The 16177-nt window shown below is 44.4% G+C and overlaps 1 protein-coding gene across 6 annotated transcripts in view; it reads left to right on the top strand.

The window, feature by feature from the left end:
- Positions 1–16177, top strand: part of LOC141099730 (poly(rC)-binding protein 3-like) — a 1815006-nt gene that overhangs the window by 1642765 nt on the left and 156064 nt on the right. For all 6 annotated transcript variants that reach the window (XM_073587737.1, XM_073587736.1, XM_073587732.1 and 3 more), the window contains 2 exons: positions 8640–8663; positions 8761–8793. In XM_073587737.1, the coding sequence (XP_073443838.1) occupies positions 8640–8663; positions 8761–8793 (57 nt within the window). The remainder of the gene's footprint in view (positions 1–8639; positions 8664–8760; positions 8794–16177) is intronic.

Genomic DNA, 16177 nt, shown 5'->3' with positions numbered 1-16177 from the left:
TTTCTCTTTATAGGTATATTTTTGAGTAAAATGTAAATTGTTCTTTTCGTCTATAATCTTCTGACAACAAGTCTCCGAAATTCCAAGCAATAAATTTTGTATTTTTTTTCTGACAAAGAAAAATGGTCAAAGTTAAAAAAGCAAAAAACAGTGCTTTCAGACCTCAAATAATACAAAGAAAATAAGTTCATAATCATTTAGAAACAACAATACTAATGTTTTTAAATCAGGAAGAGTTCTGAAATCAATATTTTGTGGAAGAACCATAATTTTTAAAAACAGCTTTCATGCTTGCCACCAGTCTTTCACACTGCTTCTGGTGCAAAAATTTAAGCAGTTCTTCTTTGTTTGATGGCTTGTGACTATCTATCTCATCCTCATGATTACATTCCAGAGGTTTTCAATAGAGTTCAGGTCTGGAGAATGGGCTGCCCATGACAGGGTTTTGAAGTGGTGGTCTCTTAATTTTTGCCAGAGCTGTATATACGTGTCAGCCAGATACCCTCATTAATAAAATGGTACATATAGAGTTAAATAAAAGACACACACAAAACTTGCGTGAAACGCAATATCTGTTTATTTTTCAAAAAAAATTTATTAAAAATTGCATCGGCTCCCGTGGAATTTTCATAACCAGCAGAGGGAACGCCATTGGCTGAGGGCTGATGCTAATATTCTTGGAAGGTGCCAATAGTCCTAAAGGTTCCTAGGCTATTAATATCAGCTCACAGATGTTTACTTAGCCTTTACTGGCTCTTTTACAGGGGAACCCCAGAAAAAATTGATATGGGGCCCCCCTATAAAATCGAACCAGCAAAGGCTAGGCAGCCGGCTGCGGGCTGATATTAATAGCCTGGGAAGGGGCCATGGATGTTGGCACCCCTCAGAAATGGTGCATATTATAGATGCGCCAATTCTGGCACTTAGCCTCGCTCTTCACACTTGCCTTGTAGCGGTGGAAAGTGGGGTAATATTTGTGGGGTTGATGTCACCTTTGTATTGTCTGGTGATATCAAGCCCACGGATTAGTAATGGAGAGACGTCAATAAGACACCTATCCATTACTAATCCTATAATTATATGGTCAATAAAGACACAGCCAGAATAAAGCCCTTTAATAATCTTAATTAACCATACTTACTGCATCACCTAATCCCCGACGCCCTCGATCTCCTGCAACAAAAATAAAATAATAAAGCAACACAAATACTCCCTGGTCCACCGTAGTCCTAAATAACGAGTGTCCCATGACAATCTCATGTGTAGAACAGTTACATTGGGAGATGTGATTGCTCTACATGGCTCTGGTGATGCAGTGACAGGAGGTAATGGCTCCTGTAGTGTATCACTGAGAGTTCACCGGAGTTCATGCTCTCACTTTGCGGCAGTACTGCTGTGTGAGAATTTTATCACGCAGCGGTGCCGCAAGTGACAGCACAAACTCTGGTGACCTCTGACGTCAGCGCAGTGATACACTGAGGGAGGATACCTCCTGTCACTGTATCACCAGAGCCATGAAGAGCAATCACATCTCCCGATATTACTGTTCTACATGGGAAACCATCATGGGACACTCGTTATTTAGGACTACAGTGGACCAGGGAATATTTATGGTGGTTTATTTTTTTATTTTTGTAGCAGAAGATCGAAGGCTTCAGGGAATTAGGTGTTTGGTGAGTATGAATGTATTTTTTTGTTTTGCAGTTGAACACATGACTACTACTGTCCTATCATTTGCTCATGCTGTCACTGTTATATGTGACACCAAACATAGCCGGATGGGAGTAGTAGTCCCATCAGACGATGCCTGGCTACACACAGACACCCACAGACAGACACACACAGACACCCGCAGACAGACATGGTCACGCACATATTCTCCGCTCATACATAGTCTCCGCCCACACACATATTCTCCACCCACACACTCTTCCTCCTCCCTATCTGCAGCGTTTTTGGCATGCTAATCCGCAGACTTTTTACACCTGCAGTTTAACTGCGGACTTGACTGACTCAATGTAAGTCAATGGGTGCAGAAACAGTGCAGATCCGCAAAAAGAATTGACATGCTGTGGAAAATAAAATGCTGAGAATCAGTGTGGAATTTTCCACAGCATGTGCACAGCTATTCTGGATTCCCATTGATTAACATTGCATAAGCACCCCTTTGCGGATTTGGTGCAAATCCACGCGGAAAAAACGCTGCAGATCCGCAACAAAATCCGCAACGTATGCACATACCCTTATGCCTCTGAGAGTTACGGTTCTGTCATACTACAGAAATTGAATTCTTTGGACTCATTATAACTCTCTAAATTTCGAAGTGCATTTTCACAGCAGATTTGTTGCATAATAATAATAAATTTTATTTTTATAGCGCTGACATATTCCGCAGCACTTTATATTTCAGAGGGGACTTGAACAGACAATAGACATTACAGCATAACAACAATCACATAGATCATAACAGATACCAAGAGGAATGAGGACCCTGCTCGCAAGCTTACAATCTATGAGGGAAAAAAAGAGAAAATAAAAAAAATAAAGGTAGACACGAAAGGTGGGTGGTAACAATTGCTCTGATTGTTTGGATCAGCAATAATGTTAAGTGTGTAACAGTACAGACAGAGAGGGCTGATATATGCATAGAGCATGTGGGAACATGATATGGGGAACCTGGTTATGGTAAAACTTTTGACTGTGCCACACAGGGATAGTTAGGTTAATGTGTTGAGGCAGTAAGCCAATCTGAATAAATGCATTTTCAGGGCACGCTTAAAATTGTAAGGATTGGGGACTAGTCGTATTGACCTGGGAAGTGCATTCCAAAGAATTGGCGCAGCACTTGTAAAGTCTTGGAGATGGAAATGGGAGGTTCTGATTATTGAGGATGCTAACCTCAGGTCATCAGCAGAACGGAGGGCATGGGTAGGGTAGTAGACTGAAACGAGGAAGGAGATGTAGGGTGGTGCTGAGCCATGGAGTGCTTTGTGGGTGAGGGTAATAAGTTTGTACTGGATTCTGGAGTGGGTGGGTAGCCAGTGTAAGGACTGGCACAAGGTAGAGGCATCGGTGTAACGATTGGCGAGGAATATGGTCCTGGCTGCAGCATTCAAGACAGATTGGAGGGGGGAAAGTTTGGTAAGAGGGAGACCAATTAGAAGAGAGTTACAATACTCCAGATGAGAATGAATAAGAGAAGCAGTAAGAGTTTTTGCGAAGTCAAAGGTAAGAAAAGGTCGAATTCTAGAAATGTTTTTGAGATGCAGATAACAAGAGCGAGCCAGTGATCGGATGTGGGGGGCAAAGGAAAGCTCGGAGTCAAGTATGACCCCAAGACCGCAGGCATGTTGCTGGGGAGTAATAGTGGAACCACACACAGAAATGGCAGTGTCGGGTATAGGTACATTAGTAGAGGGAGGAAACACAAGGAGTTCAGTCTTTGACAGTTTCAGTTTCAGATATAGTGAAGATATGATGTTACACACAGCGTTTAGACAATCGCTGGTGTTTTCTAAAAAGGCTGGCGTGATGTCAGGAGAGATGGTACTGGAAACCAAATCTACTGATTGTTTGACCAATAGGGGCAGTGTACAAAGAGAAGAGGATGGGACCTAAGAACAGATTCTTGAGGAACCCCAATAGTAAGTGGAAGATGAGAGGAGGAGCCAGCAAAAGATACAGTAAAGGAGCGGTCAGAGAGATAGAAGGAAAACCAGGAGATAACGGTGTCCTTGATGCCAATGGAGCAGAGCATAGTAAGGAGGAGCTGATGATCCACCATGTCGAATGCTGCAGAGAGATCCAAGAGAATTAGCATGGAATAGTGACCATTAGATTTAGTTGTTAATAGATCAATTGAGACTTTAGTGAGGGCAGTTTCAGTAGAGTGTAAAGAGCAGAAACCGGATTGGAGAGGGTCGAGAAGAGAGTTATCAGAGAGATAGCGGATCAGACGGGAGTGGACCAGGCGTTCCAGGAGTTTAGAGATGAAGGGAAGATTAGAGACAGATCTATAGTTAGTGGCACAGTTTTGGTCGAGGGATGGTTTTTTAAGTAGTGGATATATGATGGTATGCTTAAATGAGGAGGCAAAGATGCCAGAAGATAAAGAGAGGTTAAATATTTTAGTTAGGTGAGTGATGACAGCAGGGGAAAGGGACTGTAGGAGATGAGATGGAAATGGGTCACTGGTGCAAGTGGTTGGGCAAGAAGATGCAAGGAGTCTGCTTACTTCTTCTTCTGTGACTGGTTCAAAATCAGAGACTGAGCTAGATGCAGTGTGGGAGGGAGGACAGTGCATGGTATGAGGTGATTGGGCGATAATTTCCTGTCGGATATGGTCAATTTTTTCTTTGAAGTAATTGGCAAGATCATCAGCTCGAAGCTCCGTGGTTGGGGCCTGCACTCTTGGGTTGAGCAGGGAATGAAAAGTGTCAAAGAGACGTTTAGGGTTATTGGACAGTGAGGTGATGAGGGTGTTGAAATAGGTTTGTTTGGAGAGGTGAAGGGCAGTGTTGTATGTTCTAAGCATAAACTTATAATGGATGAAATCTTCGTGTAGATTGGATTTTCCCCACAGACGTTCGGCATCTGGAGCACCGCTGCAGGAAACATGTTTGCAGGGTGTGCCAGGGTTGTCGCTGTCTGTGTCATGTTGTTCTATGTATAGGAGGTGCAAATTCATCCAGGGCACATTGAAGTGTTTCATTGTAATGCTTCAGTGCAAAATCAGGACATTAGAGGGAGGAGATAGGGGCCAATGAAGACTGCAGGTTCTTCATAAGTTTCTGGGTGTAAATGGCCTGTATGTTTCTATAAGTATGGACAGTGGGGGTGTCCTGAGCGGCCTGGCAATTCTTGACAGAGAATGAAAGAAGGTTGTGGTCAGAGAGTGGGAGAGGGGAGTTTGCGAAATTATCCACTGCACAGAGCCGGGAGAAGACCAAGTCGAGGGAGTTTTCGTCTTCATGCGTTGGAGAGTTAGTATGCTGCGGGAGGCCAAAAGAGGAGGTTAGAGATAAAAAGTGAGAAGCAGATGGAGAGAGGGGAAGAGCAATGGGAATGTTGAAGTCTCCCATGATGAGGGTAGGGGTGTCACAGGAGAGAAAATGTGGAAGCCAAGTGGCAAAATGCAAAATTGCATGAATTTCTACAATGAAAAATCTGTATTGTGCACTGGAATTGGGTTCTTTCTGAATCTTGTACATGGATGTATACAATCTCCATACAGAAGATTGGGACGGTTGAAAAAAATGCACAACAGATTTGCTGCCACATATGAATACAATATATTTTATTTGTGATTTTTTTAATATACTAATGAAGGCCATGTTAAAAATTTATTTTCCTAGGTGAAAATAAGGAATGTACCTCTTTAAAAAATTACCCATATTTTTAAGGCTATAGGATACCATTTTAGCCAAAAAAATGGGGATAACATTTCAGTGCATCATACAGGGTAAAGGTAAGCAAAGCACAGTAAACATTCCATGGCTGTACATATCTTCCAAGGATCAATATCCTCTGTTTCTGCCAAGGGTGATTGCTGATGGAAAGAAGGGTCAAGAAGGGTTGTTCCATGCTCTTTCTCTTCAGTTCCTGCTAACTTTATGATGGCTTAGGTGGTGGGTAGGGCAAGGAAGTGTCTTGGGGCAATAGCACAAGTTCTCTCCTCTAGCATCTGACAATAGCCTAAAGTCCGCACTATCATTTATGGACCCTGCAGCTCAAGGACCTTGGAATGTACTACACAAAGTGTTAGAATATCAGGGATGGACTTTGCTCTCTGTCACTAAAATACAATCAGTCCACATATATTCTGTGCAATATATTATTAAACATCTGTATCATCGACAGATACCATCCAAATGGTGCAATTTACCCACATAGTCCTGCATCAGCTTCAGATAGCCCAATTACAGTGCATTAGTCACCGGTACTCCAGTAATAGTGCATCAGCCATAGATACTTCATCAGTCTAAGATATGGTGTTTGCCATAGATCACCCCATTACAGTGCAGAGATGTCCCCAGACTTTGTTAGTCACAAATGTCCCTATAATGGCAAACAGACTGCCATTGTTGAAATATGATCAATCTATTATATTAAACATTTAGCACACGACTTGGTTTGAAATGTTTGTTTTCTTTTTTTTCAGTCCATAACTTAGATGCATATTATACTCCACTACGGAGATGTGTTAATGGTTAGTGATGAGCGCAAGTGCTCGTTACTTGAGTTTGCCTAGGGTGCTCGGGTATGCACAGATTATCACAGCTGCTTGAGTGACATGTTTAAGTTCCCTCTGCTGCATGTTTCATGCCTGTTAGACCACCACAAAACATGCGGGGACTGCCTGTGTATGTTAAGCATCATTTTTTTTTATTGTAACTAATTACACTTTAAAAATTTTGCAAAAACCATTCTAGATTTGATAAATATCCTACAAAGTGCTCTTAATAAACACAATTGTCCTATGGAAAAATTAGAAAATTTGATTTACGTCATATGTCGTGTTCCTGCCTTTGATGCCGGAGTTCATAGGAGATCATGATTTCTGCTATAGATAGCAGTGATGAAACACTGCTATGTATAGCACAGGCAATCGGATGATCGGAGCTTCAAGACTCCTAAGGGGACTATTAAATAAAGTAAAAAGTGAACAAAAAATTTAAAAAATCACAAAATTTAAAATCACCCCACTTTTGCACCATTGAAAATAAAGTAGTTAAAAAAATACATGTGTTTGATATTACTGCATTCAGAAATGTCTGATATATAAAATTAATCAGATCGGTAAAGGGCGTAACCAGAATCAATCACCAGAATTATGTTATTCTGGCTGTTGCAACATTGCAATATAATGCAATAACAGGTGATCAAAACATCGTATCTACCCCCAAATGGTATCAGAAAAAATGTCAATTCATAACGAAAAAAATAAGCCAATCACACAGCCACAGATCACGAAAAATGGAAATGCTAAGGGTCCCGTAAAATTGCAACAAATGTAAAAACTTCTTTTCATGCAAATTTTGGGAATTTTTTTCACCACTTAAATAACTATACATTTTTGGCATCTGTGCACTCGTACTAACCTGGGGAATCATATTGCACTTTTTCTATGCAATGTCACTGTGCTTAGAATTTTTTTCCAGCTTTTCAGTACACTATATGGCAAAATCAGTGGTGACATTCAAAAGTACAACTTGTCCCCAAAAAAACAAGCCCTCAGATGGCTATATTGACGGAAAAAATAACAAAGTTATGTCTCTTGGAAGAAGGGGTGAAAAAAAATGAAAATGGTCATAGCATAAAGGGAGATTCCGGTATCCCACACTTCCGCTTTAGGAGCTGAGCAGCGCCGGTGACATCCTACAGATATCTGTTGGGATTAATGCACGATTGGCAGGTATCGTGCATCCATCCTATTTAATACTATTTAGTGCATTTTGCATTCATATAAGAAAAGTCCCCCATTATTTCTATATTTGCATTAGACAGACAGACAGACAGACAGTTGTCTGGTTTGTAGTTGGACAGTTTGTTGCCCTCGATCCCTCACTTCTTTCCGACAATATAGAAATGTGATGGAGGAAGTTATGGTGTGATTATTACTGGCCTCGTACTTTCCACTTTAATATCAATCAGTTAAGACTTAAACATAAAGAGCATCTGCCGAACGATAATCCAACATAACATTTATGCAGCACATATACCAACCGTATAGCATGAAGAATAACTACCCTGTAACGTGTTCCAGGTTGTAAAATGTATTCGCTCCATCCTTTCTATAGTTTCACAGCCTGAGCTTCTTTTGCAAAGTTCATCAGGGTGTTTTAATCCTGTTGTTTTGTTTATTCAAAGAATGACAAGCATACAAACGAAATAAAATGCAAGGCTTCATAATTTCGTTATACTGCTACACTTCCAATTAATGTGAAAGGCCCCTCTTCTGAAGGTCTCAGGAGACATGCTTCAGTTAAGCTCATGTTTTACCAACATAAAGATGCTGCCCTATGGAAGATTTAATTGAGCATCTGGCAGAAATGTATTAAATGTCTTTAAACTAGGTGATTAATGGACTAGGGTTATGGTCACACATAGCAGCCGGTGAGCGTCCAATAAGTAGCAGAGGTGTAGCCATGAGGAGAAAAGCACCCTGACATGCATGTCTGTAGGGTCGTCATATGGATAGTAAACATTCATTATTGCTTGTTTGTTAATTAATATTAGCAATGCGGAAATCATCAATCATCTACTCAGCATCCCTTGCCCTACAGCATCTTTACATTAACACTCCAGCCTTTACGTATTTTACTAGAGAAAGTAAGCTACCATAGACCAATGGAGACTAGCAGTATTTCCGACACCTATCTGAGTGTGATGGGGGGATGGGATATTGAAGTCCTTCAGGCACACAGGAGGTTTTTTTCTTTTTTTGCTAAATTTAGAGGAATTAGGCAGAATACTTTTCCTTATCCAGTTGACTTTTCTAGTATAGTAGTAGAGTAGAGTAGACAACACTGCCTAAAGTCACTCACAGTAATGGAGATGTCAGTACACAATCCCAATGAAATAGAATCTTATTTTAATTCATTGTATCAATCATCAACATTTTCTTATGTTTCTTTCAGGAGGTGGGAAGCATCATTGGGAAGGTCAGTACCTAATCATTTTATTTTGCCATTGTTCAGTGCAATTCCAAGCTCCGCTCACCATAAACGTTTCTCTTTTGTGATTTTGTTTTCTTAACAGAAAGGTGAAACGGTTAAGAAGATGAGAGAGGAGGTAAGAATATGAAATGTCAGAGTATCCTTCTCAGTTTCTGTCAGAAAAGAATATTTATGTTCCATCAAAATATTTCATGCTGCTCCAGGAAAGAGTAACAGTGTCACTCAGCGGTTGAAAATATTTTTTCAGCTGAGATCTCTCACCCTGTACCGACATCTACATCCTTTCATGTGCAGTTATGTATTGTCAGACCAGCTAGTCATTTCATTTCCAAGAAGATGAATAATTGGGGCATTTCTTCTGTATTCAACTCAATCACTATTTATACACTATATTCGTTAAATATAAATGTATGAAATAATAAAATATATATTCCTAAACAATCAACTTACAACACCAAGAAGGAAAAGTCATAGAATTATGGAAATCACAGGATCTTGTTAATGGTGTGTAAATGCTGAAGAATTGGAAACACAATTTCCAAAGCATCTCGATTTATTCAGTAGCGAGTCTGAATGCCTTGCGCAGAAATACTTGCACTCACACACCTTGGCATGTTATCAGTGAGGTTATCAATGCTTATTTGGTTATTTGAGGAGTATTCTGCTTCGCTAAATGCACTAAGGTCTGCTGGCAGCCCCCCGTGCAGTTGCCGACCAAAGATGTCCTAGATGTGCTCAATGGGACGCAAGTCAGGAGACGCTGCTTACAGTAACACTAGCGACATGTGTCCTGGTATTGTCTTATTGAAAAATGGCTCCTGAGACACTTTGGAAAAATGGCCATACCAATGGTTTCACATTTGGTCTATTTTGTGTATATATGAAGTACTGTGCAAATGTTTTAAGAAGTAAGAATGCTAGAATGCATTCAACTATATAGAAAAAAAAATCTAAACAAACTGTACAGTCAATAACTTAAAGAGAAAACTACAATAAATTAATATTTGATGTGACCACCTTTTGCCTTCAAAACAGCATTCATTCCAAGCACTCTAGATAAGCTTGCACTGTTTTTGAAGGACTTTTTCAGGGAGGTTGATTCAAACATCTTGAAGAAATAAACAGATCTACTGTGGATGTAGGATTGTAGAGAACCTGCAGTTTCTTCATGCAACACCACATAGTTTAAATTTATTTATTTCCTATTTTAAAGTTACCTACTATTTATTTAATAATTAATTATTTTTATTTTTAATCTATATGACACATTGTGCTTCCCATGAGGTCATAAAATACTTTTGAAGGGATTTAATACTTAATGTGGCATTCCAGCATTTTTTTTTCCAGTGCTGAAGTGGTGCTTTAAATGTAAGCCCCCTGCCCCCGTTCTTATACTCACCTTCTGACGGCTTCACTTTCTGCCACTCTGGTTCCTGAGGCCCCATCTTGTGCTAGAAGTTACGTCACAAGAGCTCAATGCAACGAGGCTCTCATAGAGATGTATTGAAAAGTGACCTCCAGTTCACTCCATGAAACACTGGATCTGCCAGCAGGTCCCTTTTCATCTAAGACCAAAGGGAGCGATGCTGAAAAAGGATTAAGGTGGCAGCAGACTAGTATGAGACAGGGAAATTACATTTAAAGCACCACTCCAGTGGTACAATGAAAAGAAAACCTGGAGTGGTGCTTTAAATATTCTTATTTTCATCTTATTTCCCTTGTAACTGGGGATGGCATATTACAAGTTACAAGGGAAATGCAGCTTTATGGCTGTGTAGCAGAGCTGTCTGCGTCTCCTATGACCCAGCACCTCCTGCTCCCTCCCTATACACAATGATGACATGACTGTTGTGTATGAAAGAGGGAGCACCATCAGCACTTCGTATTAATGCATATATGAAGAAAGCCAAAAACGAAGATAAGAAAGCAGGTCCCAAATTGTAGAAATATCAGCTAAAAACCACCCTCCTCTTATTTATAAAAACTTTATTAATTATATAAAAAGGGGGACACAATGTCTTTAACAGGGATGCTACAGATGGGACAAGTGTAGTCACCCTGATAGGGACCTAATCTTACCCTGTGTCGCAGAGGAGGTTGGGACCCTAAATTCGCGATGTATCGCCCCCGCTCACAAGTAGACTCACCCTTTATGACCCTATAGCAACCTATCACATAAACATCAGAATTTTCTCATGTTGTTCACAGTGATCTCCTTGAGGTCTATGCAGTTCATTGGGCTGCTCACAGTGAAGTGTGTGAATGCAGCTTCAATGACTGGCAGTGAACTCTATGATGTCACTGCCCGTCACTGAAACTGTGCTCGCAGCACCTCATTCTACCATAGTTTTTAGCCTGGATGGTTCCATCATGCCACCGTCCACGTTGTAAGCCACATATCACAGATGAGGGATATGATTGTTTTTTTTACAGTGGACAAGGGCTTCAAAGGAATGGACATAAGGTGAGAATAACAGGTTTTTATTTTTAAATAAATCTGTAAAACGGTGTGGATTTTTATTTCAAATAAAGGACTTTATTCATGCTGTGTCTTTTTTGCAATATAACTGTTGGATTAGTAATGGATAGGCAGCTTATAGACACCTCTCCATTACTAACCCATGGGCTTGATGTCACCTGACAATACAAAGGCTACATCAACTCCACAAATATTACCACAGGGCAAGTGGGAAGAGAGAGGCTAAAAGCCAGATTTGGGGAAAGCCGAGGGCTGATGCTGGTAGCCTGTGGGGGCAGTATCTCTGATCCCTTCCCAGGCTACTAATTTTAAACCACATCTATCTGCCTAGCCTTTGCTGGTTTAAATTTATAGGGGGACCCTGCGTCATTTTTTCTGGGGTCCCCAGTAAATTAACCAGGAAAGGTTAAGCAAACAGTTGTGAGCTTTTATTAATAGATTGGGAACTTTATGGGGTATTGCCCCTTATCTCAGGTTATCAAAATCAGCCCCCAGGCTTTCCCTCTGCTGGTTATGAAAATTGTGCTGGAGCCCAAAACACAACACCCATCATTATCTCCTGGTTGTGCTGATCTCAGCGCAAGCCGGAAACAGTGATAAGAGCTGTCTTCAGCAGCTGGCATCAGGGAACAACGCAAACTATACTGCTTCTTCCCAGGCGCCGGGGCTTGTTACACTGATGATGTAATATTCGGAGGTACGCGGGATGCAGTGATGAGACGGGAGCCGGAGTGAGCTTAGAATGCAACCTTTATATAGGGGCTATCTCGAGTAACTAGCAAGCTAACAACAGTTATCCTCACAGGGATCCAACAATAATACACAGGTAAACAAGACGATAACTACCTCGCCGGAACCGGTAACTATGAGGCCGCGGTATGGCCGACTACGGGTCCAAGAACTAAGATTGATCAATTGTAACGTGTCACTTATCCTCCTCTGACGTCCGGCGGAGTGGTGGTCGGTGTCGATTCGGCCTTTCAGCCGCTGGGCCCAGCCGACGAAGAGTTGACGTAAGCTTCTTGTGTTCCTATGCACAGGTGGAGTGAGGGCACAACAGGCCCCTGAAGAGTTCCTCTGCGTTGTGCCTCCTGGAAGAGGCGGGATGGCGGTGGCCGGGGCCCTGGACATGTAGGCCACAGCCGCAGGCTGGAGTCGGGCGGTGGCGGCCACGGGTGGCAGCGGGCAGGCCGCAACCATGGGTTGAAGTCGGGCAGTGGCGGCCGTGGGTGGCAGCGGGCAGGCCGCGGCTGCGGGCTGGACTCGGGCAGTGATGACTGCGAATGGCGGCAGGCAGGCCACATCCGCGGACTGGACTCGGGCAGCGACGGCCGCGGGTGGCAGCAGGTAGGCCGCAGCCGCGGGCTGAAGTGACGGGGTGGGAGCACGGTCGTTCGGTCAGCATCCCTCTGCTGGGCTGCTCGGTGCTGTCTCCCTCCCTGACGGTGGTGAGTCCCCCTCCAATCTCTCCGGTCGTCGCTCACTCCTTCTGGCTCTCTGGCGCCACCTAGACTTCCTGCTCCTTCTCTCTCGCTCCGTCAAGAGCCCCCTGCTGGCGTTCTCAGTTCCCTTTATACCTGCTCCACCTCCACTCCTTCTAGAACTGTCCTTAGTCCGTCCTCTAATTATGTCCCTCAGAAACAGTTTCCCTAGGAACCTTGGTGACAGCCTCCTTGGTTCCGGTCCGGTTACACAGTGAGAACTCTCCCTTCTACACTCCCCCATCCTGTATGCTCGCCAGCCCTCGGGCGAGGGCTTGGAGGGGTCTGACCCTGCCTCTTGATGTAAAAGTCTTTTATGCCACATGAACTGGTCCTGTTCATAGCGTTTGGGGGGTTTGCCGGCTGTAGACCGCTCGGAGCGTCGTGGTTCGACTGTGGTGGAGTCTTCTGGGGTGGTGGACGATGGTTGGTTGACTAGGGTTATTGGGGTATTGGTTTTAGAAGTGTCCGTTTGTACCGTCGGAGGGTCTTCCTCGTTGTCCTCATTCCATATTACTGGCGGAGGTTCTGGGGCCTGAGGAGGGGCCTCGGGCCGTTCAGGGTTTGTGGATGTACATGGCCGCAACACATTGCAAAGTACTGTTCAGGCGGGGTGATCCCCCACTTTTTCAGATTGTATCTCGTACACTGGCCCATCTGGGCTTACCCGTTGCAGTACCCGGTAGGGACTTTCTTCCCAGCGGTGTCCCAATTTGTTTTGGGGGCGCTGATCTCGTACGAGTATGCGATCTCTTGCCTGGAATTCGGCGAATTTTACCCGGGTGTTCCAGGTCCTGAAGTTTTGTATGGACGATCCGGTGCAGGGTTTGTAGCCAATACCGGTGATTCCGAACCCACGAGGAGACTCCCGTCCATGGTTGTTCTTCCTCCAGATTCAACTCCACCTCGGTGATTGCTTTGCCTTCCCGGCTGAACAGTAGCGAATACGGGGTATAGCCGTTGACTTGGTGTACCCGGTTGTTATATACCCAGACCAGTTCGGGGATGTACTCGGGCCAGTGGGCTTTTCAGTCGTCCTCCAGGGTACATAACATTTGGATTAATGTCCGGTTAAATCCCTCAAAGGTCCCATTCCCTTGAGGATGGTATGGTGTGGTTCGGGATTTATCGATGCCGTATAAGCGATGTAGTTCTTCCATTACTTTTCCTAGAAAGCATGCACCTTGGTCTGAATGAATCCGCTGGGGGCAGTTGTATACTTGGATAAAGTTCTTACAGATCGCAAAGGTGGCCGATTCCGCTGTTTGATCCCGAGTTGGGGTCACCACTGCGAATTTGGTAAAATGGTCCACCATGACTAGACAATGCTCGTACCCCTGGTGAGCTGGACAGATGTTTAAATAGTCTATCATCAGGAGTTCGAGGAGTGCCGCTGTTACTATTGCTTGTACGGGAGCCTGTTGCTCAAGTGGTTTAGTTAGCTCACACAGGCGGCAGGCATGGCAAACTTCCACTTCGGCTTGTAAACGGTGATGGTAGGCCATTTGTTGCAGCCAATGAAAAGTCTTTTGTGCCACAAAATCAATCCCTTTTTCGTGAGCCTCGCGAGCAAGTTCAGTGAGCCGGGCTCCCGGTATTACCACCTGACAGGCCATCGTTGGTGCTGTGTGCAGCACTGCCTTTTGGTACAATAATCCTCCTTTGATTACCAGTTTCTCCCACTGATGTAGCATTAGCAGAGTGTCCCGAGTCAATGTCTCTCTTTTGGCGTCTTTGGGTAGCTGTATTGCTGCTATCCATTGATGCAGAGGGCCAAACTCCCCATCTTCTTGCTGCTGTTGGATCTATTCATCCCGGGATTGTTCTAACATGCCCCTAGCGGGTCCTGTATGGGATTGCTCTCGGGTCACGGCTGTGATTCTGGTGGGGGCCAGAGCGAACGGCATCTCTTCTCCTTCCAGTACTTCGTCCCGGCTTTGCCCAGGGGCCGTGCATCAAATCCTAGAGAGGACATCAGCATGTACATTCTCCGCTCCCCATTTGTAGATGATTTTGTATTTGAATTTGGCCATCCGGGCCTCCCACCATTGTTCTAGGGCCCCCAATTTGGCATTGTTGAGGTGGGCCAGTGGATTGTTGTCAGTCCGTACCACTACCTCAGAGCCTGTCAGGTACTCCGCGAACCGCTCCATCATGGCCCACACTACTGCGAGAAGCTCGAGCTTAAAGAAGCTGTAATTGTCAGGATTGCGTTCAGAGTCATGAAGCGATAGGCTTCCCTAAGCGATCACTCTTTCCCAGCCATCTTGTACTTGTGACATTACAGCTCCCAGCCCGTGTAAGCTCCTGTCGGTGTGCAGTATGAACGGCTGCGAGAAATCCGTGTAGGCCAACACTAGGGCTTCAGAAATCCCGGTTTTGAGATCTCAGAAGGCGTCATCCTGTGGTTCCCGCCACTGGATCTTCCAATTATTGGCCCCAGCAGGGGACCCCTTCAGCATGTCCTGTAGGACTCGGGCACGGGGGGCTAAGTTTTTTACGAAGCGACGGTAATATCCGGCCAACCCCAGAAAGACTCGTACATCTTTTACGGTCTCGGGAGTAGGCCACTCTCGTATCACAGCGACCTTCTCCATAGACAGTCTCACTCCCTCGGCGGAAGCAACATGCCCCAGATATTCGATTTGTGTATGAAACAGATGGCATTTCTGGGGCTTGACCTCCAACCCGTACTTTTGTAGCTGACCAAGCAGCGGACCCAGATGTTGCAAGTGATCCACAAATGTGGCGGCATAGATTATGATATCATCCAAGTATATTAGGGTGGCCTCGAAGTTTAGGTCACCCAGACACCGCTCCATTAGTCGATGGAAGGTTCCTGGGGCGTTGGCCAGGCCGAATGGCATACGATTGAATTCAAACAGTCCCATGGGCAAGATAAAGGCGTTTTTTGCACGATCTTCCTCCAACATTGGCACCTGCCAGTATCCGCTGGCCAAGTCCAGGGTAGAGAAATATTTTGCCTTCCCCAGGGCTGACAGGGACGCCTCGATACGGGGAAGTGGATATGAGTCTTTGATGGTACAAACTTTCAGTTTCCGGAAGTCCACGCAGAACCGTAGCATGCCGTCTTTCTTCCGCACCAGCATGATGGGGGCTGCCCAGGGACTTTGGCTTTCCCGGATAACCCCCTTTCACAGCATTTGGCCAAGCAGAGTCTGCACTTCTTGGCATAATTGCGGAGGGATCTGCCGATATCGTTCTCTGATGGGAGCCGTTCCTTTGGTGGGGATGCCGTGGGTGATAGCTGCGTTGCATCCAAAGTCGTCTTCATGGCTGGCGAATGCCTCTCGGTAATGGCCCAGAAGAGCTTCTACCTGGTGTATTTGGGTCGACTCTAGTCCGGAGAGTTCCACTCGCATCTTCTCCAAAATTGCTCGCCCTTCCTGCTCAGGCCGCGACCCTGCGGTCTGGATGGAGCGTACAGTTACGGCCCAGGGGTCGCTCACCCCCAGCTGTATCGCCAGGACAGGGAGCACCTCTACTAGTGGTTTCACCAGTTTTGCAATTTCGGTGCG

This window comes from Dendrobates tinctorius, unplaced genomic scaffold (assembly GCF_039654945.1).
Source record: "Dendrobates tinctorius isolate UK_male_01 unplaced genomic scaffold, ASM3965494v1 ptg000102l, whole genome shotgun sequence".
NCBI classification, from domain to species: Eukaryota; Metazoa; Chordata; class Amphibia; order Anura; family Dendrobatidae; genus Dendrobates; species Dendrobates tinctorius.
Note: the sequence above shows the minus strand (reverse complement) of the source record. Positions and strands in the feature narration are given on the sequence as shown.